At 35.8% G+C, this 23,417-nt stretch overlaps 1 protein-coding gene across 4 annotated transcripts; it reads left to right on the top strand.

Moving 5' to 3' along the window:
* The first annotated feature begins 5,987 nt into the window (after positions 1–5,987).
* On the top strand, positions 5,988–21,510 carry LOC110462742 (adaptin ear-binding coat-associated protein 1-like). 4 transcript variants are annotated; one of them, XR_002464312.1, is made up of 8 exons: positions 5,988–6,085; positions 8,213–8,313; positions 8,528–8,632; positions 9,395–9,476; positions 11,175–11,283; positions 12,158–12,483; positions 16,602–17,146; positions 17,185–21,510. XR_002464312.1 is itself a non-coding variant. In XM_021516877.1 (8 exons), exons 1-7 carry the CDS (start codon positions 6,000–6,002, stop codon positions 13,467–13,469), a joined length of 834 nt encoding a protein of 277 aa, XP_021372552.1. In that variant the 5' UTR covers positions 5,988–5,999; the 3' UTR covers positions 13,470–13,490; positions 16,602–21,510. The 4 variants fall into 4 exon arrangements, 2 of the variants coding, with proteins under 2 accessions (XP_021372552.1, XP_021372551.1); XR_002464313.1 differs by having other exon boundaries at positions 16,602–17,184; positions 17,223–21,510; XM_021516877.1 differs by adding an exon at positions 13,445–13,490 and having other exon boundaries at positions 16,602–21,510.
* Positions 21,511–23,417: the final 1,907 nt, after the last annotated feature.

Below are 23,417 nucleotides of genomic sequence, written 5' to 3'. Positions count from 1 at the left end.
ATATAATCTTCAGACTTCAGGACCCTAGCTATGAGTCTATATAATTTTCAGACTTCCAGGGCCCTATGAGTCTATATAATCTTCAAACTTCCAGGCCCTATGCGTCTATATAATCTTCAGACTTCCATGGCCCTATGAGTCTATATAATCTTCAGACTTCCAGACCCTATGGGTCTATATAATCTTCAGACTTCCATGGCCCTATGAGTCAAAAAAATCCTCAGACTTCCATGGCCCTATGAGTCTATATAATCTTTAGACTTCCAGGCCCCTATGAGTCTATATAATCTTCAGACTTCAGGACCCTAGCTATGAGTCTATATAATTTTCAGACTTCCATGGCCCTATGAGTCTATATAATCTTCAGACTTCAGGACCCTAGCTATGAGTCTATATAATTTTCAGACTTCCAGGGCCCTATGAGTCTTTATAATCTTCAAACTTCCAGGCCCTATGCGTCTATATAATCTTCAGACTTCCAGGCCCATATGAGTTTATATAATCTTCAGACTTCCATGACCCTATGATTATATATAACCTACAGACTTCCAGGCCCCTATGAGTCTCTATAATCTTCAGACTTCCAGGCCCTTTGGGTCTTTATAATCTTCAGACTTCCATGGCCCTATGAGTCTATATAATCTTCAGACTTCCAGGCCCCTATGAGTCTCTATAATCTTCAGCCTGCCAGGCCCTTTGGGTCTTCATAATCTTCAGACTTCAGGACCCTAGCTATGAGTCTATATAATTTTCAGACTTCCATGGCCCTATGAGTCTATATAATCTTCAAACTTCCAGGCCCTATGCGTCTATATAATCTTCAGACTTCCAGGCCCTATGAGTCTATATAATCTTCAGCCTTCCAGGCCCTATGAGTCTATATAATCTACAGACTTCCACGGCCCTATGAGTCTATATAATCTTCAGACTTTCAGGTCCCTATGAGTCTATATAATCTTCATACTTCCATGGCCCTATGAGTCTTTATAATCTTTATACTTCCAGGGCCCTATGAGTCTATATAATCTTCAGCCTTCCAGGCCCCTTTGAGTCTATATACTCTTCAGACTTCCAGTCCCCTATGAGTCTATATAATTTTCAGACTGCCAGGCCCATATGAGTCTATATAATCCTCAGACTTCCACGGCCCTATATGTCCAGGGTTCTCCCCAGGCCATTTAGCTGATACGGCTCCGTATCAGCTTCAGTTTGAAATCCTCCCTGTCGTATCAGCTTAATTGACCCGTATCACCTTAAACTGTGAACCGTATCACCTTGTTATTTGTACTGAACAGAAGGTGGTCTTTTACACAAGAAATTGACACTGATTAAATCACACGGCTGACCCAAGTCCATCAATGACCCCACTGGTCAGATGCACGAGAAGCGTATTGCCATAGGGGGCCTGTAATTAGTGAGGAGGGGGACCGGACGACAAGCCCACAGGTGTCCGGCAAGCGTGCTCACTGGAGCCTAAAGCAATTACCACCGGATCCTTTTAGCATGGTCAATAGGTGATTAATTGAGGTACCTACTGTTGGATTAACAAAACAAACACTTATTACATCTATTATAAATTAATTTACTCACATATGATTGCAATTGACAACGCTGAAATAGCGTGTGTTTCAGTTAGTGATGGTCGCCATCTTGGATTGTGTAAAGTACAAACCGGAAAGGGGAATGAAATTCCGGATTTGTCGTTTTTAATGAAGAAGAGCTCAAATAAAAATGCTGTTTTAATCTTTGATCACATTTACTGACAGCAGTATTTAATATAATTTTAGAGGAAATTAAAACACTGTACATTTTATTAAAACATTTTCTCTTACAATAATAACAACTATGATATAAACTTGTTCATGTAAGTGTTTCCCCCTATAGCTTTTAAATATTTCTTTAAATTATTTTTAATGGGGATTAAGTAAGGGATACAAATGTAAAGATAAGAGACAAATATCACAAATGTCATATCTATTATTCAATGTACAAAACTCATCCACCTTTCTATAAATTGTATTTTTTTTTCAGAATATATTGCTGAAAATTCAGACATAAGAAACACTTATTTATTTCCTTGGTTTTAATGTTCACCAAAAGAAGTTTGGTAAATAAAAGTAACTTTTTAAACATTATATTACACCCCCCACCCCCCTTAGGTTTGATAAGGTATTATAAGGTATTATATTAGCGTGTCCGTCTTGAATGTTTGTTGCAAATGAAACATATCAGCTTAAAAAAATTCTGGGGAGAACCCTGATGTCTATATAATCTTCAGACTTTCAGGTCCTTATTAGTCTATATAATCTTCAGACTTCTATGGCCCTATGAGTCTATATAATCTTCAGACTTTCAGGTCCCTATGAGTCTATATAATCTTCAGACTTCCATGGCCCTATAAGTCTATATAATCTTCAGACTTTCAGGTCTCTATGAGTCTATATAATCTTCAGACTTCCAGGCCCATATGAGTCTATATAATCCTCAGACTTCCATGGCCCTATGAGTCTTTATAATCTTTATACTTTCAGGGCCCTATGAGTCTATACAATCTTCAGACTTCCAGGGCCCTATGAGTCTATATAATCTTAAGACTTCCATGGCCCTATGAGTCTATATAATCTTCAGACTTCCAGTTCCCTATGAGTCTATATAATCTTCATACTTCCATGGCCCTATGAGTCTTTATAATCTTTATACTTTCAGGGCCCTATGAGTCTATATAATCTTCAGCCTTCCAGGCCCCTTTGAGTCTATATACTCTTCAGACTTCCAGTCCCCTATGAGTCTATATAATTTTCAGACTGCCAGGCCCATATGAGTCTATATAATCCTCAGACTTCCAGGCCCATATGAGTCTATATAATCTTCAGACTTCCATGGCCCTATGAGTCTATATAATCTTCAGACTTCCAGGCCCATATGAGTCTATATAATCCTCAGACTTCCATGGCCCCTATGAGACTATATAATCCTCAGACTTCCAGCCCCCTATGAGTCTATATGATCCTCAGACTTCCAGGCCCCTATGGGTCTATATAATCTTCAGACTTCCAGGCCCTATGCGTCTATATAATCTTCAGACTTCCAGGCCCTCTGAGTCTATATAATCTTCAGACTTCCATGCCCTATGAGTCTATTTAATCTTCAGACTTCCACGCCCTATGAGTCTATATGAGTCTATATAATCTTCAGACTTGCATGACCCTATGATTATATATAACCTACAGACTTCCAGGCCCCTATGAGTCTCTATAATCTTCAGACTTCCAGGCCCTATGGGTCTTTATAATCTTCAGACTTCCATGACCCTATGATTATATATAACCTACAGACTTCCAGGCCCCTATGAGTCTCTATAATCTTCAGACTTCCAGGCCCTATAAGTCTATGTAATCTTCAGCCTTCCAGGGCCCTATGAGTCTATATAATCTTCACACTTCCAGGCCCTATGAGTCTATATAATCTTCAGACTTCAGGACCCTAACTATGAGTCTATATAATTTTCAAACTTCCAGGGCCCTATGAGTCTATATAATCTTCAAACTTCCAGGCCCTATGAGTCTATATAATCTTCAGACTTCCAGGGCCCTATGCGTCTATATAATCTTCAGACTTCCAGGCCCTATGAGTCTATATAATCTACAGACTTCCAGGGCCCTATGAGTCTATATAATCTTCATACTTCCAGTCCCTATGAGTCTATTTAATCTTCAGATTTCCAGACCCTATGAGTCTATATAATCTTCAGACTTCCAGGGCCCTATGAGTCTAAATAATCTTCAGACTTCCAGGGCCCTATTAGTCTATATAATCTTCAGACTTCCAGGACCCTAGCTATGAGTCTATATAATCTTCAGACTTCCAGGGCCCTATTAGTCTATATAATCATCAGACTTCCAGGGCCCTATGAGTCTATACAATCTTCATACTTCCAGTCCCTATGAGTCTATTTAATCCTCAGATTTCCAGACCCTATGAGTCTATATAATCATCAGACTTCCAGGGCCCTATGAGTCTATACAATCTTCATACTTCCAGTCCCTATGAGTCTATTTAATCTTCAGATTTCCAGGCCCTATGAGTCTATATAATCTTCAGACTTCCAGGGCCCTATTAGTCTATATAATCTTCAGACTTCCAGGACCCTAGCTATGAGTCTATTTAATCTTCAGACTTCCAGGCCCTATGAGTCTATATGAGTCTATATAATCTTCAGACTTCCAGGCCCTATAAGTCTATATAATCTTCAGACTTCCAGGGCCCTATGAGTCTATATAATCTTCAGACTTCCAGGCCCTATGAGTCTATATAATCTTCAGACTTCCATGGCCTTATGAGTCTATATAATCTTCAGACTTCCAGGCCCCTATGAGTCTATATGAGTCTATATAATCTTCAGACTTCCAGGCCCTATGAGTCTATATAATCTTCAGACTTCCAGGCCCCTATGAGTCTATATGAGCCTATATAATCTTCAGACTTCCAGGCCCTATGCGTCTATATAATCTTCAGACTTCCATGCCCTATGACTCTATTTAATCTTCAGATTTCCATACCCTATGAGTCTATTTAATCTTCAGACTTCCATGGCCCTATGAGTCTATATAATCTTCAGACTTCCAGGGCTCTATGAGTCTAAATAATCTTCAGACTTCCAGGGCCCTATTAGTCTATGTAATCTTCAGACTTCCAGGACCCTAGCTATGAGTCTATATAATCTTCAGACTTCCAGGCCCTATGAGTCTATATAATCTTCAGAATTCCAGGCCCTATGAGTCTATATAATCTTCAGACTTCCAGGGCCCTATAAGTCTATATAATCTTCAGACTCCCAGGCCCTATGAGTCTATTTAATCTTCAGACTTCCAGGCCCTATGAGTCTATATGAGTCTATATAATCTTCAGACTTCCAGGCCCTATAAGTCTATGTAATCTTCAGACTTCCAGGGCCCTATGAGTCTATATAATCTTCAGACTTCCAGGCCCTTTGAGTCTATACAATCTTCAGACTTCCAGGGCCCTATGAGTCTATATAATCTTCAGACTTCCATGGCTCATGAGTCTATATAATCTTCAGACTTCCATGGCCTTATGAGTCTATATAATCTTCAGACTTCCATGTCTCTATGAGTCTATATAATCCTCAGACTTCCAGGCCCTATGAGTCTATATAATCTTCATACTTCCATGTCTCTATGAGTCTATATAATCTTCAGACTTCCAGGCCCTATGAGTCTATATAATCTTCAGACTTCCAGGGCCTTATGAGTCTATATAATCTTCATACTTCCATGCCCTATGAGTCTATATTAACTTTAGAGAAAGTGGTTTTATTCCACTGACAGCTCCAATAGCCGAATATTAGAGTGTAAAATAACCTGAGACGGGTGCTGCAGTATCTGTGATGGACCATTGATGTACGATCGCGATGATACTGTGAAAAATGACGCCGTTGAAAGCACAGTCAAACCGCGAAATAAAACACCGATATGTTTTCGTCACAGACACATAGATGTAGAAGTATTAAGCAGGTGGCACAAGTTCAAGGTAGGACAACGTGATAGTTAGCAATTTGATTCTTGTGTTGCTTATTTCTGTGATTTAAAGCGCCTATGAGTTTCTTCTTCCAGCTAGATAGTGCACTATATTTAATATCGCATAGAGATGGAGAAAAAGTCATCAAATTATGTTGCAGGTAGATCTACATGCTATCGATTTATATGTTCCTTGCCTTATTTTCTAATTTTAAATTTTAAATTTTGTCGACAAATCTCATTAAACATTTACATGCATTTTCCCTATGTAGTGTACAAGATTGTAAACTACATTAAGTAATGACATTGTAACATTATTTCGAAGAAAATGAGTAGATCGTTTTAATTTCTGTCTGAAAATGGGGACTTGGATAAGTCTATTACAATTTAGGTACTAAAAGCGTGTATGATCAAAGTTATGTACAAAGGGGAGATAATTCCACACTACCATTTCCGGTCAACATGGCGGATTACGAGAGTGTGCTATGTGTCAAAAACACAGTTCATGTATACAAAATACCACCCCGGCCTTCAAACAGAGGGTATAGGTGAGATACAAGAAACACGTACATTATACTCGTTATACCCTCTAACCATAGTGTATTATTATGTATAACATAATTGAAAAAACACATTATATTCGGCACAATGGGTCCCCCCGGTTTGTGGGCGGATCTCCTCTTTTCAGGATTGATCATACAGTAGAATGTATTGATTAAAAGTCAGTCCTTCATTTAACTGTGAAATATATCCGACTTGGTCAGTTTACATATATGTGGTTGTTAGAAATATGTATGAAATAGGATTTAATTGTTTTTATCAGATGAAAAAAAGGCACGTTTTGTCAGACTATAAATTAAATACTAAAAATAGCGGGGACAGTTCAATGAATGGATAATCCTAGTTGGAATGTAGATTAGCCGTGTCTTTGTCAATACATTTTTTCTATATATATTGCCATGTGGCCAAAAGTAATAGATATTTAAGCCCATTGAACTGACTGGTTTTACGAAGCTGATATTGGTCCTTTTGATTTCTACCATTTTTAATTGCCTGGCCCAGTGGGTGAAGTTTGCTTATGCCATGGTGCCATGGTGTGGTGTCTATCGTCTGTCTGCCCGTCTATCCATCATCTTTCCTTTAAAACTCTGGTAGTTAAGACTGGTTGAATGGTTTAGCAGTTTTGGGCAAGGGGATTGAATGTTATAAAAGCAAGATTCATATGTGTGTGCACCCCCCCCCCCCCTTCACACAATATACACAAATTTTAAAGGGCACCCCACCAACACCACCCCATCCAACTCCACTTTGCACCACATATTGTAACAATAGTTGTCTGGAAATATCACAAGAGAAAGGTGATCATTTTTGTATAAATGTAGTGTGTGACATCAGGGGTTGTGCTAGAGGGATGGAACACTAAGTAGAGGAAATTTGACTATACAGCTGTACTGCTTAAACATTAATTAAAATCCACAATATATAACTTTGTATATAATAAGTGGGCAAGAAGAGACAACAACAATCTTGCTATGAGGATTGGCCTCTGGGTCCAATGTTAACTCCCCCGGGGAATGAGTCCTTGGGTCATGATATGGAAATTATTGAGATTTCCAACCTGTAAAATAACTATGTATGCCAGTGCTTTAGACAGAAAGAGGAGAATATATTTATACAGCCAGGATTGGCTTTTGAGTCCAGTTTAACCCTTGGGGACTATGTGCTTGGGTCATACATACAAATGTATGTACATGTACCATGCATGGAAACATGAAATGCCCACTCTTTAATTGTACATGTACTTGCATGCGAAAATGGATACACTTGTGCATATGCAGATCAGCCCTGCTCTTGGATCTAAATTAGTAGAACATAATGTCATACTACATTGTACATTGTACCAGCAATATTAGCCCGGGCTCTATTCTTTAATCCAAGGACTTAGTCCAAGGGTTAGCTTATAGTCCAGGCCATGCATGGTTAGTCCTTTAGGTTCCCTATAACCATATATGTACAAATATTCAGATCTCATCCTTTGTTATAAGCATCCTTGGTCTCTGGTACCATGGAATCAAATAATGAATAAAATGTTTAATATAGCTCCATATGAGGTTGAAGACAAGGCTGAAAATGGAGTTATGTGGGCATGGTATTCTTTAAAAGTTCTCCTCCTGAATGGTTGATCATATTTCAACCAAATTTCCTATGGACTAGGGAAACAAGTCTCATATATCATGGTAAATGAACAGTTTTGTCACCCTTAGTGCTAGGAGGTGGAACCAAAAATGGGAAACTATACAGTTGTATGTAATGTTGTGTTTAATAGAAATATTTTGCTACAATTGCTAGTACACAAGCCCTCTGGACCTCACAATTTGAGATAAGCCACTGTGCTTTAGGTATACTCAATGTGTTTATTCTCAACAGATACATATTTTCCCATGGATAAATGTCCAAGGAATAGTGGATACAGTAAAGATTCCATTTTTAATTTCTATCTTTCAACACTTTTCATGCGAAGGACTTCAAGTCCAGAAAAGCTAGAACAGATTTTGATAAAAAAACAAAATGGGTGTAACTTGTACAATCTTTTGTGAAAAATTAAAACCTCCTTGACACTTTAACAGATAATTAAATAATTAATTCCACTGTGCGGTTTTTTTCTGACTTTCCAGGGCAGCTGATTGGAAGCTTGATGAACCAGACTGGACAGGAAGACTCCGGATTGTGTCCAAAGGAAAAGAACTGTATATTAAACTTGAAGATAAAACTTCAGGTACAATTTAAAAAAAATGAAAACAGAAATATAGCTCTGTGATTAACCCAAATTCAATCAAATAGTATTGTTATAAATATATGCAAGTAATTTTAAATGTATAAATTCTGCCCATAGTCCATACGGAATGCAACATCACAAATCCAAAATAACAAAACTGTTATCAACATTATGGGGACAACGTTGTAAAATGAGTTGTCTCCCTTGTTTCCAGGTGACCTGTTTGCACAGTGCCCAGTAGAACAGTACCCAGGTATAGCTGTGGAATCAGTTACAGATTCTAGTCGATATTTTGTTCTACGAATCAAAGATGATGGAGGTAGGTGTTGAACTTTACAAACTTACTTTTCTAAAATGTGAACATTTTGCCCAATTTTTTTTTATATTTTTTTTTGTGTGTTTTTTTTTCTTCTTGATGGCGATAACCTATTCAACACAAGGTGATCATAAAGAATGCTTGTAACATAAATAAACCATTCCACTATACTACCATAGTATTTGTCGTGCATTAAGCCAAGCTGTCAATACTCAAAGTAGTGAGTATAGTTTATTACAGAGAAATAAAATCGTGTTTGTTGGCATTTCCACTAAACAGCAAAATATGTGGATGGGCTTATTACCAGGCATGGGCTTAACATGGGATAAATAGGGTAGGGAAAATCTCCAATTCATAAAAAGCTAAATTCAGCTCTGTATTGAATTGTTTTTAAAGACACATGAACAGAGATTTAACATTGCAATAATGTGTAAGTTGATTTAATACAGTTAATTGTATACAAAAGAAAAAATAGAATATAAACAAAATTGTAATTATAATGCATAGAGATTTTTTTTAGGTAAAATATGAATCATAATGTGGTATTTTGAATCAGTAACCTCCCTTGCTTGTAAGGCTGCAGTCTGTACATTGTAAATATTGGACATGTATATCCTGGTATTTAACTCATTCACCCCTGAAATTTCATAATGCACTACTCCAACCTTTGAATAGGAAGAGTTCAAATGTGTTTTCAGGGGTGAATGAGTTAAACTTAATCCACAAAAATTGTAGATGATCTGTAGCCTTGTATTTCTGTGACAGGTCGATCAGCATTCATTGGAATCGGGTTTGAAGATCGAGGGGATTCTTTTGACCTTAACGTATCGTTACAAGATCATTTCAAGTAAGTACATGTTTAAACACCCATTCATTTAACTGACAAGTGTACATGAATCCTTCAGAACGTAAAGTGTGGTAGGACGATCAGAGGTTCACTATCTGTACATGTACGTCATAAATATGTACAGTATATGTCTAGTAAATACTATATTGGTGTAAACTAAACATTTATTGCCCTTACTGTAGGGCAACACAACTCTTTGTGTCTCCGAGGTTAACATGATTAATCAACAACAATAAAAAAAAACCAATAACACAATAAAAGATTTGAGCAGGTTGACGTGCCATTGTTGTCATCTGCTCCCGTCATTCGGAACTAGGTTGTTGTGGCTCTTTGCCGATTCTTTGCCCAGTCATGTGACCAGTATCATCCAATCAGACACGCTGTAATGAAAATGAGGTATATTTATTCCAGTAGTCCAGCACTTGGGGCTAGTGTCAATTGTAGGGAATACTGGTGTAGGATGTCTCACCCTGTTGTTACATTGGATCTGAGACCAGCTTCCCACTCCGAAAACTAACATCACACTGGAGAAAAAAACTTGTGTGATCTGTTAAAGAGTCAGGAAGCAAAGAGGTCATGCTAAAACATACAAGGGCCATTTTCATTTAAACGGTTGAACCGGTCGGACCTCAGTTGTTTGTTCATTAAATAAGGTCGGACCTAGTAATCTTATGCTGCTTTCAGGCAGGCCTTGAGAAAGCCTTGCAAGGCCTGCATAAACATTTGCAGGTCCGCCTGGATTTATACCGTAGTTGGTACATTTAAAAACAGATAAACCAGTTATTCCGCATAAACGAACAGGCCCCAGATCTTGTGTTGGTGCAGTCAACAATCCAAGGGAGATAACCTCCTGAAATTTACTACAAAATGGCCAATATTTTCTGTGAAAACAAAGGTCAGACTATTTTTTTTTTTAATATCTGCCTGCAGCCTTTTACAGTAATACTGAATATGTACACCCCAGAATTAAATTGCCCATGAATTAATGACGTGATATTATATTGGCACCAAGTGACAGTGACACCCTGAAAGCTTATTGCCTTGCATACAGGAATTTTCAAACATTATTTTCATTAAACATTTATAATCTGTTATTTACATTTACAAATTCAGATCAAAATAAAATTGTCCACAAGGGCATACAATATGTCATATTTATGGTACAAGCCTGCAGGCAGAATTTGAAATCTTCCAGCTATAGGCCTGACTTATGTTTTCATAGCAGATAAAATCTCTAATTTTCACGGGGATTTTATTTCGTATTTGATTTCGTTTGTAATCTTCATCCATGAAATCATAGGTCCACGATGTAATTACAAGTTTACATTAAGCAATTTTCCGTATGAGAAGGTACTCGTAATCCATGAATTCATGTACCCATGAAATGGTGTTTTGTCTGGAAACCACGAAATTTGGGCCCACAAAAATATCTGATTTCACAGTATATAGGAAAATTGTTCCCTAGTCCTGACATAGAATTGTACCTTTCTTATTTATTATACTAATGAAATTGTACACCCATGCTCAATTATTGCAAAAGAAAAAATAATGATTTACCTAATTAACTCATTCACTCATTTACCCCTGAAGACACATTTTAACTCTTCCAATTCAAAGTTTGGAATAGTTCATTATGAAATTTCAGGGGGTGAATGACTTAATGTACAGTGTAATGTTAATCTGTCACTCCATCCACAGGTGGTTAAAAACGGAGGAGGAGGCCAAGTCAGCATCCACACAGTTTGATAAGGGACCAAAGCTTGACCTGGGCTTCAAGGAGGGACAGACGATCAAGATCAATATTGGGGTACTCTGTTCTACAACTTGTGTTCCTCGTGTTAAGCAGCTGTGTTCCATCAAAAAACCCAAATTAGGGGTTTCACCCCCAAATCATTTGGTTGTACCCCCAGTTTTAAACGATTGCCCTATGTAACTAGGTACCTAGCTAGGGGTACAGAATCTTGAAAATGTATCAAATATACACCCAAATCTAAAATTCTGTGGGAGCACTATTAAGTCTGGTCATTTTGCAAGAACAAAACATCATTGTGAATTGTGTATACATTGTATAGAAAGATTTTAGAAAAAATTCTGTTAATCATTGTTTTTAATCCTCTCCGTATGTTCATAAATTCAGGTTCTCCTAGCCTGCTCAAAATCATTAATTAGATTCATCAGTTAGGAAATATGTAATATCCAAGTTTTACTTCATACACAAACAATGTATGTATAAAATACATCACAACGTTTCAAGACTGACTGGTCCCTTTGTCAAGCTATGAAGTAAAACTTTGATATTGCTCAGAATCAAGTTGGGTGCCCAAACTTATTTTTTGTAATTTGCTGAGATCTTGTGAATGTATCAAAAAGTAAACAGCATTGGAGTGCTTCTCGGCTCACTAAGTACCTACAGAAATGTGAGAGTTGAAATAAAATTTTATGGAATTTAAGAAAGTACTTCAGCTTTCTTTTTTGTATTAAAAATACTTTCAGTAGGACTTAGTTCAATATGAAAGTATTTTCTATTTCTATTAAGATCACTTTTGACCATTGAATTGTTAGAAATTGGGAGACTGGAATATTATTTGAGAGAACCCCATTTTAGATCTAAATTGCTAACATGGATACATATTGACTGCATACTACTGAAGATGTGTTAATATTCACATTATTCTTTTCAGACAAAAAGGTCAGATTCATCAAATACCAAAGCTAGACCAAGAGGAAATGCAGGAGGAGGGATAGGGATTTTGCCGCCGCCACCAGGGGGAGTGAAACTCCCAGCACCACCAGGGGGCGGTATACAGCCGCCCCAGCCATCATTTGTTGGTGCTCCAGTACCTACACAGCCACAAGCAGCACCAGTGGCACAAAATAACAGCTCGAGTGCTTCTAGTAACATTGACTTCCTGTTCGATTTGGGACCAAGAAATAACGATTCTGCTCCACTTCAGCCTCAGGCGGTGCAGAGTAGTTCTGACCCCTGGGGGGACTTTGCTAGTGCTGGGTAAGTGTTTGTCGGACTGGATTAATAAAATCCTATATCTGTTTTTTATGTGACTGACTCACAAAATTCTAGTGTATAGGCATGCTTGCCATCTTTTTGAAATTTTCATGGGGGAGATTATGGGTGCTCAGAAATATATACCTGAGAGAAAACAGAACACTTTTTAATGGCATCTTTGGAACTGTTCTTTCCGATGAAACCAAAAGATTTTAGAAAATACTCAATCTAGACTTGATTCACTACCATTTATGGGTAGTTTCTCCTACAGAAGAAAATTCTCCTGTTATTAGAAATACCCCCTTATGTGCTTCAAAATTATCCTATTTCAACGAGAAAATATTTCTCCTATGAATATGTTTTCTTCAACAGTTAAAATGCATAATACTGCATATATACATTTTCTTAACATAATTTGAATAAAAAATTCTAAAATCTAAGCTTAAAATTGTTTATAAATTGAAATATACTGCACACATGTATGTCGGACAAAACATTTATCTTTTACCTTCATGATCATGACCCTAGAGCCTTGTATCAAAATTTTAATTTCCCCCAAATCTGGACAAGGGTAGATTCCCCTAAAACCTAGATGAAGTTTAGCAAATTCACTGGTAAAAATGCTCTATTTTAGGTTCCAAAATGGGGAGTCTCCCTCCTAAATAGGGAGAGTTGACATGTATGTATGCGTCCTGTTCGGTTAGTTTTGATGTCTTTGTTTGGCATTAGTTTCTTACAGACACGTTGTCACCGACGTCATTCAGATCCACGATAACCTCATTTTTACGGTAGTATATCTGTGGGTAGCATGCTAAAAGGTTACTGGTAGTCTTTTGTGGGATCGATTTGTGATAACTGGTTCTCCATCATTTCTTTATTTTACAGACATATTTAAACAGTACATCTCTAACTATTTTGGTTATTATTGGTACAAATTCTGGTTAAAATGTTTTCATTCCTACAGGAGGAGGTCTGCTGAGAAGCAGTAGTGTGTGATAACCATACCCTAGGTTTGATGTTTATGATATTAAGCCCCTCCCCCTCCCCAAATTTAGTCCTTCCCATTACCATACAGCCAGCACTATAGGTATATGGAAAAAGTCAAGTTTAAAAGTTCCTTGAAATCAAAATGTTGCATCCAGGGAATCCAGAAAATCAAAAATAAAATATACGAAAAACAAAAGGGGTATATTTTTCAGTTTAAAATACAGACAGGTGCCACGTCGCAGTGGGCAAAATCATATCCAATAGAAAAAAGGCTGACTAGTGGCCTCTTATGTTATAGGAGATGGGTAAATTGTTGAAAAGGGAAGTAACTCTAATCATCTCTACCATATAGAAGAGTATGCTTCACAATTGCAATTGTGCATTGGTTCTTTTTCCTAAAATAGCAGAAACTTTGGGTAAATTTTCAAAAACATAAATATAATGGTAATCATGTTTCAATGTGATAACTTATAGATATACAAGTACTGTATTCTTACTTGTCATAAATTATAGATAAACAAAAAGATATACAAGTACTGTATTCATTGAAACTCTTCCGAAATGAGTGGTTTAGGCTCTTCAACAAGTAAATATGTTGGAATCTGTCTCAGATGGTATAATTTAAAGCATTTCCTAGCCTAGGCCTACAGTGAATACTTTCTGTCCTTTCACATTTTCATGACAGGGAAGTCATGTGGAAAAGTCTTTGAATATAAAAACTTTCTACAATAACCCCTATTTGACAAAACAATAGTAAAATGATGCCACAGTTTATGCTGTTCTATGTGATGAATTTATTAAGTTTGATAAAAAAAAAATACCAAGTGGGGGATTCAGTAGATTTCTGACAGATGACACGTAATTAAGAAATGTCTTGCATGTCATTTGCAGACACAAATATACCCCCTCCCGACACAGAATCTTCCTGTTCCTTTTCTTCTCAACATACACACACCCTGTCAAAAACACTCACTAAAAACAATCCTGATCTACACTTACCTCCCACACACTGTCCCAACTCCCGTCCCCTACATGTATTTTTTATGTATCTATATAGCATTTTACTAAGTAATCAGATGATCACATGTAAAGTCATGTACCGTAGAGCAGGGTATTTCCGTGGAGATGTTATTTTTTGTGATTTTGCGGGTCTATAATGTGACATTAAGAGTAATGATGTTTAAAAATAGATTATATTGACATCTAATTGTTTTGTTGATGATTTGTTTAAAAAATACATGTATTGTTGTTGCTCAATATGCTGTTATTAGCCGCGGCCCATTCGTCGGGCTATTTGCCACTATATATGCAAGAGTGTCTATAGTCTCTGTGCTAAAACACAGCAAAAATGTAGTTCCTTCACATGTGTAGATCTCGAAATTATAATCTGTGTAATTTTCATATTTTTGGTCAAAATCGTGAAAAGCGAAGCCTGCGTAAAAAAACTGCGATATGGTACCTACAGTAGGCAAGATAATTAAGTTGTATACAGGTTTATATACAGACAGATCGCTAGATGTATTCATATACATGACAAACATGCCGTTTTCAACTCAAGTGTTCTGACTGTTAATGTCAATTTTGCTTTTCCTGGTTTAAGCATCTCATCCCCTTTGCAGTATTTCATTGACTTATCTTAAATAAAAGTGTTATCATGGCTATTTTTTGAGAATTTCGGAACGTTCCAGAGTCATTCTAAATTTCTCTAAATACTATTAACTAAGACTTTAATTAGGTTGAATAAAGTAGTACATGTATAATTTCTAGAATATGAGATATCTGTACTGACAAATGTTATCCTACGTGATTTACATGACGTGGATGCTGAAGGGATATTGTATGGTACTTTATGATCAAGGCCTGATTATAAGCTCTATGAGAAGTAACACAGATTCATAATAGAATTTATTTCCCTTCCAAAAAAATGGAATTTATAACACATGTTTATTCAGAATTTTCATAATAACGTTCATTTGAAGAAAATTAACAATTTGTTGATTGTAAGACAATAATGAAGCAATTTTGAATATGTGTGTTCTTGAATTAGGCTTTGATTGAACTCAGGTCTGTTGGAGGGTGTTATTTGGTATTGGCAAATGTTTCCAGCTATTTGATTTTCACACTTGTCCTCCATAGTGAGGTCATATCCAACTTTGTGGCAAACATCAGTACCGTTCACCTTGCATATAATTTCTAATGTGAATGATGAAATGGACACGCAGCAAAATTAAATGAAGAGTGAAGTTTTCATTGGCTAGAAGTTTTGTGGTATATAGTATGGGTTTGTGACATATATGTACAACTGAGGTTACATGATTCAACCCTGAAGACACATTTGAACTGTGATTGTGATTTTACTAAATGTGTTAATTCCTATTAAAATAATAATGAAGGATTAGTGACATACAGAAATTGACCATGTACTTTCCATATGATCAATCAAAATATAGATAGTTGATTAATTTAACTAACATGTCAGTATTTTCTGGCCTCTGAGATACTTTGTTGGTCAATCCTAAAAATGTCGAAACTCATTCATCCCTACATTTTTAAACTGGACTTGCCCAGTCTTTGATTTGGTAAGGTTCAAATGTGACTTTAGGGGTGAATGGGTTAGCCTTCATTTAAACATGTATATGTCCAGGTAGATAGCTGGTTTCTGGTTGTACCTGATGTATCTGTTGAGGGTGGAGCCCTGGCACTGGTTCACTAAAGCCTCTTAAATTCTTCTGGTATGACCTACCAGCGATCTTCGGGGACATTTTGTCACGTGAAACTGACTCCTCTAGGTCATGTGATAGACCTTGGTAAAGACCACTCACACTTGTGAACTGCTCCAACATATTGCTGAAATCTAGTTGAAAGCTTTTGCTTTTATCCTAAATAGGTTTCTTCTTTGACATTATCACTATGACAGAATCAGGAAGCAACATTCGGCTGATCATATAATATCCTCTCTAGATACGGGAACCTACGGTCCAATCTCTAAAATAAAATAAAATATATCAGCCATTGGCATTGAGCTTAAATTTCAAAATAAAAATATCGACCGTTGAGCTATATAGAAATATAATTGGTTCCAGGAGTTAGAATTATAGTAGTTTGATTACTTATTCATCTGTTTTTGTTTACAGGTCAGCCGAAGACAACAGCTGGGTCCAGTTCTAGTGACCTATCAGACAATTTAATGTAACGTAGTGCTGAGATTAGGATTAGTTTACATGTACCGGCTGTTCATCCACCATCATCGTCATCTCCACGACACTTATACTCATCAACATTTGACCTCATTAATCAGGTCATGATGATCTTTGACCTTTGACCTGAAATAAAATGAACAGGATATGTGGTGTTTGTGACCTTTGACCTGAAATAAAATGAACAGGATATGTGGTGTTTGACCTATGAATACATTTTAACAGTATATTCAAATTAAATTGTTATTTTGATTTACTGAAAAGAAAATGTCTGTCAATGTTGGAGCATTAAACTGTATTTATGTACAAAATGATATATTTACAATCATCATTACTTGGCCATATACCGTTATATATAAAGGTCGTAATATTTTGAAGGTCATTGACACTCTGAGGATATTTACATTGTGAAGGTCACCATTACAGTATAAATATCATTACATTAGGAGTCATCACAGTGTAAAAATCCTCACATGTTGAAGGTCATTCTTTCTGAAGGGCCGATCCTCACATGTTGAAGGTCATTCTTTCTGAAGGGCCGATCCTTACATGTTGAAGGTCGTTCTTTCTAAAGGGCATTCCTCTGTGAAGGACATAACATTGTGGCAATACTCTCTGGTTATTTTAATACATTGTAACTATGAACCTCAGAGACAATTGACCTTGATATAATGTCAAGGTCAAATGTATATTTGTGGAGCCTCATAAGTTCGTACAAATTGGCAAGGAAACATTTTTGTAGAATTTCAATCATACGGTCCTTTAATTAAATGTCTCCTTGACCAGTGTTGGTCAAAACTTCTCCCTGACCAATGTTGTTGGTCAAAACTTCTCCCTGACCAGTGTTGTGTTACCTGCGAATCAAAGGTGAGATATAGAGATCACTGTGTTGTCATCAGCTTCATCTACAGAAATGGTGTGATAAATCTCAAAGAAACACTTTGATTTTCATGATACTTCCTATACGTAGTTTTATTTTGACCAAAGTCTGAAAATCAACATGGCCGACAGCAGAGTCGGGCCACACATCTGTTTCCATGGGGAGTTCTTGTTGTGTGGTATTATTGTTGATAGCCAGACTAAGGAATAGATGATCCAGACCAAAATATCTATGTTATGATTTGTCGGTTGTGTTATATAGATTATTTCATAGAGGTGCATCATCGTTGAAAAAACAGGGGCCTGCATCTGTAAAATATGCAAAATATCACAATGGGAAAGGGTTTATTAAGACCAAAATAGTGTTCTAGTAAATATTCGTAAAAAGTTACGCAAGTTCTAGTATAAGGAGAGAGTACTGTGTATCAGGCGTTTTATTCTTTGATGCAAAGTTTTTGAATATGTTTAAAATCAAATTTATGTACCACATGACATGTATTTCAATTTTCAATTTTCACATGTTTATGTCTACGGTAACGTTATTATGTGACTGTGTGGTATTTTTCATTATTTGGTCAAAAGTTTGTGTGCTACTTTTTGCAATTTCACAAAATCAAAAACAAAAAAATAAAATTTGCTTATAAAGATTAAGATGCTTTTTGCAAAAAATGCTTGATATACAATATTTTCTGTTTGAACAACTTGGATTGGTGTAATTTTACTTGACAGTTTCCAGAGTGTTTTATTCCTACCTCAATGAGGAAATTCCGTAAATATTACTGAGACAGTGCTGGCCCTGATCACAATTCATTGAAATTACCCAGAATATAATAAAATCCCCCTGTGTGTTATGTGTTGTTGTTTATAAATAAATTGAATGAAGAAATAATTAAACTCTGATAAATTTAGTATTGTAAATATATATATAATGTATAGAAATATGTGTAAGGCTAGGTGTCTCATAGTAACATTACATAAGACTGTATAGACATTAATGATACTGCTCTCATTTACATTTATGCGTGTGTGCGTGTGCATGTGGCAATGTGTGTGAGCATATGTGCATGCATGTTTGTGTACGTGTATGAAGTGTCAAGGGCGGTAGATCAGATGCACATTCATTGCTCATTCATCTTTATAGAATATTTAAACTATAGTGTTAATTCCAAACAGTGTTGTGGTGTCCGTGTAATGTGTAGCTATATAGTGTATGGTGGGTGACTACCCCCAAAGGTTTATAGAAAGCATAATGTTCCAGTCTCTGCTGCTTCAAACTTCATTAGCCTAGAAAATCATTATGAAGACTATGAAACCATGATATAACAAGTTACAATAAAAGATCAATGATATCGTTATTGTTACTTGTAACACTGAGAAGGAAGCAACCAGGCTTAAGATTAAAAAAGAGTCGCCTCAAAATACATTTCCAAAGTAAAAGTCACAAAATTTGATAAATAGTGTTATTAGGTAATGAAGTTTTGGGTGGATAAGATCTAATTAGATGTGATTTATAAAAACAGGAGCTTTATAAGTTTAGACAGGTGTTTGTAGAAACTACAGAGAAAATAGAAATATTTGAGATAGAGTGAAGGTTTAATTGTGAGACTGTAGATAGGTAAATGAGAGTTTTGATTAGATATCGGGGAGAGGGATTTTGATTGAATACTTGTATTAGAGATTTTAATTGGATATTTGGGAGAGCGTTTCAATTGGATATTTGGGGAGAAGAGAGTTTTGATTGGGCATTTGGGAGAGTGATTTGATTGGATATTTGGGAGGAGAGTGATTTGATTGGATAATTGGAGAGGAAAGAGTTTTGATTGGATATTTGGAGAGGGATTTAATTGGATATTTGGGAGAGAGTTTTGAGGTTTGTTTCTGTGAGGTTGTGCATTATATGTCTATTGAATTTTATTTCTTTTGTAAATTCTTTGAAATGTGTACAGTTTCATTTTCAAATAAAAAGAAATATATGTACTAGATTTCATTTTAAGAGATTTGTTAATTTAATTGCTGTATATTAGACATAAACAGATGAGTTTATGACTAATTTATCAGGTATAAAGGTACAGCTATTTGTTGCGTATTTTTCCTGCTGAAAGTGACATTTGATTTGATCTCAACTCTTCAAAAGTCATTAAAGCCATATTAATATGGACTCTTATTGTATAATTTACAAGATTGAAGGTTTTTAATTGTTGGAACCATATATAACAGCTGTGTGCCATCAGGGATAAATAAAACTTTTTTTGTGAATTTCAAAGTTGATCACAGAAACAAAATTTAAATTTAAATCTGTATCAGTTTAAATGGCTTCATAATACATGTACATTTGTATTAACAAAACTTGATCAAGGACTATTTCTCTATCATATGTCTTTGATGCTACTTTTAAAACATTTTTCTTTTTTCATTATCAGCCTTGAAAATAAACTTAACTGTTATGAAAGAAAAATAAATGAGGCTGTGTATGTGAATTAAATCTGACCCCAAAAACGTACCTGTGCACTATACCCAAGTGTGCACTATACCCGCAAATTTACGGTAGTTTTACAGTGTAAGATTTTGGAAGGCGTTCATGTGCACATAGTATTACCAAGTGGGCATGATCTGTTTTCCAGTAATCCGTGGTTGCTAATGAAATACGTGTCACATCGCTGAAACATTTTATTTGCTAAATTGCTTTTAATGCTGGTACGTTTCGATGCTACACACATTGCTATATGCCGTTCATTACCTGAATTGTAAAGAATATTTTGTATATAACGGGCCTGAAACATACCATACTTTTGACCAAAATTTACTTGCTAAAACAGTATTACTGCTCAACTTATTGGCAGGTTTTACCCATATTCGCTGCAAGATCCAATTTCTATGATCATCCACCGTAAAATTTGTTTTATTTACTGATTTGTTTTATTTACTGAGCAAGAGCTAGTTCCTTGATAAATTCAGTTCCCTTCAGAAAATGTATAGCAATACCTGACAATGAGGCCAAACGGATAAATATGTATGTTTCATGTATCTTGACCTACCCTAATTTGCTGCCGACCCTAGAAAATGTATCCCCTACCTGTCTCTAAGATTTATTAATTACCCAGCTCACAGCCACTTCTCCAAATGCACTTTCTTCCTGTTCTGGGAGTCTGACCCTAATAGCCATTGTAATGTGTGGAAAGGATTTATAAAATTTGATATAAAGCATAGTATTGCTCCATAAAAATGAAAAATTTAAAGTAAAATAAAATTATTTGCCAACTGACCTACCCTATTCATTTTCAGGTGTGTAACCTGAAAGACATGTTTTTGGCCTGATACATTTAGTTTTTGTAACATTTTTTGCATTTTTTTTTCTTTCTTAATATGACATTGTGTATTAGCAAAAACAAACTGTATGATCAATACATAACTTTGCAAAACAAGATATCCCAATACTAAGTAAATAGATTCTGAAAATAATGACGCAATAATTTTTACATTTTACATGAAAATTTGCCCAGATTTTATGTTCAAAATTGAGCACAGTGTATATAACCACGGACTTAGATAGTAATCTAATTCCGTGATATAACATTCAAGTTTTATGTTGATATTTTATTCCTTTTGTATATTATTTTTACCCTTTCACCACTGTAGACCATAATTAACTCATCCAGATCAATGCATGGTAGAGTCTACTAAAGTTACATAGGGGTGAAAGCGTCAAGTTCATCTCTTTACTGATGCAATAGTGTTCTTATAAAGTATGTATCAGGTCATTGTGACTTTATTTGAAAAAAATTGTATCTACTATATACAATTTATTTAAAGGAGTTGTGACATTTATCTGCAATGGGAAGCTATGCATTAGCTGCTAATTTGATATGACTGAGATTTGAGAGAGAGAAAGAGAGAGAGAGAGAGATGAATACCTGTTAATATATTGAACATACCTGTACGTATTGTGAATAAAAGATAATCATTCCAACCCTTAGTCTGATTGGTGTTTATTTTGATAAAATAACACATCTTTTTATATACTGTACTTACTACATTGTATATAAAAACAGAGTGTAATATGCTAGCAGGCTGTCCATCTGGCCATCTGTCTATCAATATGTTTACATTGTTTTATGAGCACAACTTATCAAACAGTTTTCAACAGATCATATAAGGATGAGCATATCATAAAATAGGGATACTTTAGTAAATTTAAGATCACTTACATCCTCGATAATAACGCTCACTTTAATTAGCTCTCTGTGAACTAACCCCTGGAGTATCCTGATGGGTCACTCATGACCATTTTTTAATCCACCAGCACATTTGAACATTGTGACTTCAATTCAAACAGATCTTTATCAAATCTTCTGGCATTTGATATGTTCAAAGTGAAACATAATCACATAAATATTTTGAAATGATGCAGTAAATTTAGCAACAGATGCGGCCGTTTCTTTTTCAATACATTTTGAACCTTATCACATAAATCAAAAATGGGCAAAGGGAGGCAATCCCTGCAACTTAAATGCAATGTAGTTTTTGCTTGTTACTTGCAATATTTTGTTACAAGACATCTTGAGCTACAACACTTTGTGCTGTCAAAAAAATGCTTGAAATTCTGTTTGAAAATGCTATTGTTGAAAACTTGTGTTCCAAATATAGGAATCATTTACGAGTCAGTCTTTAACTCATTCACCCCTGAAATTCCATAATGAACTATTCCAACCATTGAATTGGAAGAGTTCAAATGTTTTTTCAGGGGTGAAAGACTTAAATTACCACAGAATTTTACTCTTTCCAATTTTCATTAATTTCAACAATGTATTACAGGATATAAAACTATCTGTGTCATGCAGTGCTCTTGTTAAGAGGGGAAGGGGGGGGGGGGCGTCTTCCATTAGACGAACAGAAAACAGAAAGAGGATGTTGTCATAGATGAGGAACAAACACCCTTATAAAGATGCACGCAACTTGTCAAAGCTGATTGTCGAAATGATCGAGTTGAGTAGGTCATAACTATATAGCTCTGTTGAGAAAGTAGCTGTTTCATTCATTTTAATATCTACATGATACAAAAGACATTAAGACATTTTCTGTATTTTATTCAATAGGTGCATTTAATAAATTAAACTGTATTTATTTATTTTACAACAATTATTGCGAAAAATGTTATATCAATTGATAGTAATCACTCTTTTTGCCCCGGATCGTAGCGCAGTAAGTCTTCACATTTAACATTGATTTCCGCGCTAATCATGCGTACGTTACAAGGAATTTGAAATTGTATACAATATTAGCAATCAGGGACCTGTTTCTTTTTCAAGCTACTGTGTTGGTGAAATCTTGTACATTTGTAGGTATAGGTTGCTTGTGATCAATGTAAAGAACTAGACACTTCGTGTTTCAGAAACACATTAAATTGAAACCAAGTCCGGGATCGGAACAGCGCATGCATCCTGAATACAAACGGCTATTATCATGTTAGTTTTAAAATAATGAAATTATTTATTTATTGTATGTGATGCAGTTTGTTTTTAGTTATAGCTACAATGTAAGAAAGAGAGAGAGAGAGAGATACACAAATATTTTAGCGGGGAAACATTTGCTAAAATATCGTATCCAATCACACACACTTTCGTTTTTTTTTTTTTTTTTTTTTTTTTTTTTTTTTGTAATATTAAAGATGTCCACTTTAGATCAGAACCTGGAAACAAGCTATGGTGTGTTGATCATCAAAAGTCAGGTCATTATCAAGGCCAGTCGGATTATCAACAGCTAAGGTGATTGTAAAGGCCAGCTGGATACTCAACAGTCAAGGTCATTATCAAGGCCAGCTGGATTATCAACAGTCAAGGTCATTATCAAGGCCAGCCAGATACTCAACAGTCAAGG

Source organism: Mizuhopecten yessoensis, unplaced genomic scaffold, assembly GCF_002113885.1.
Source record: "Mizuhopecten yessoensis strain PY_sf001 unplaced genomic scaffold, ASM211388v2 scaffold10829, whole genome shotgun sequence".
NCBI classification, from domain to species: Eukaryota; Metazoa; Mollusca; class Bivalvia; order Pectinida; family Pectinidae; genus Mizuhopecten; species Mizuhopecten yessoensis.
This window is presented reverse-complemented; position numbering and strand designations above follow the sequence as displayed.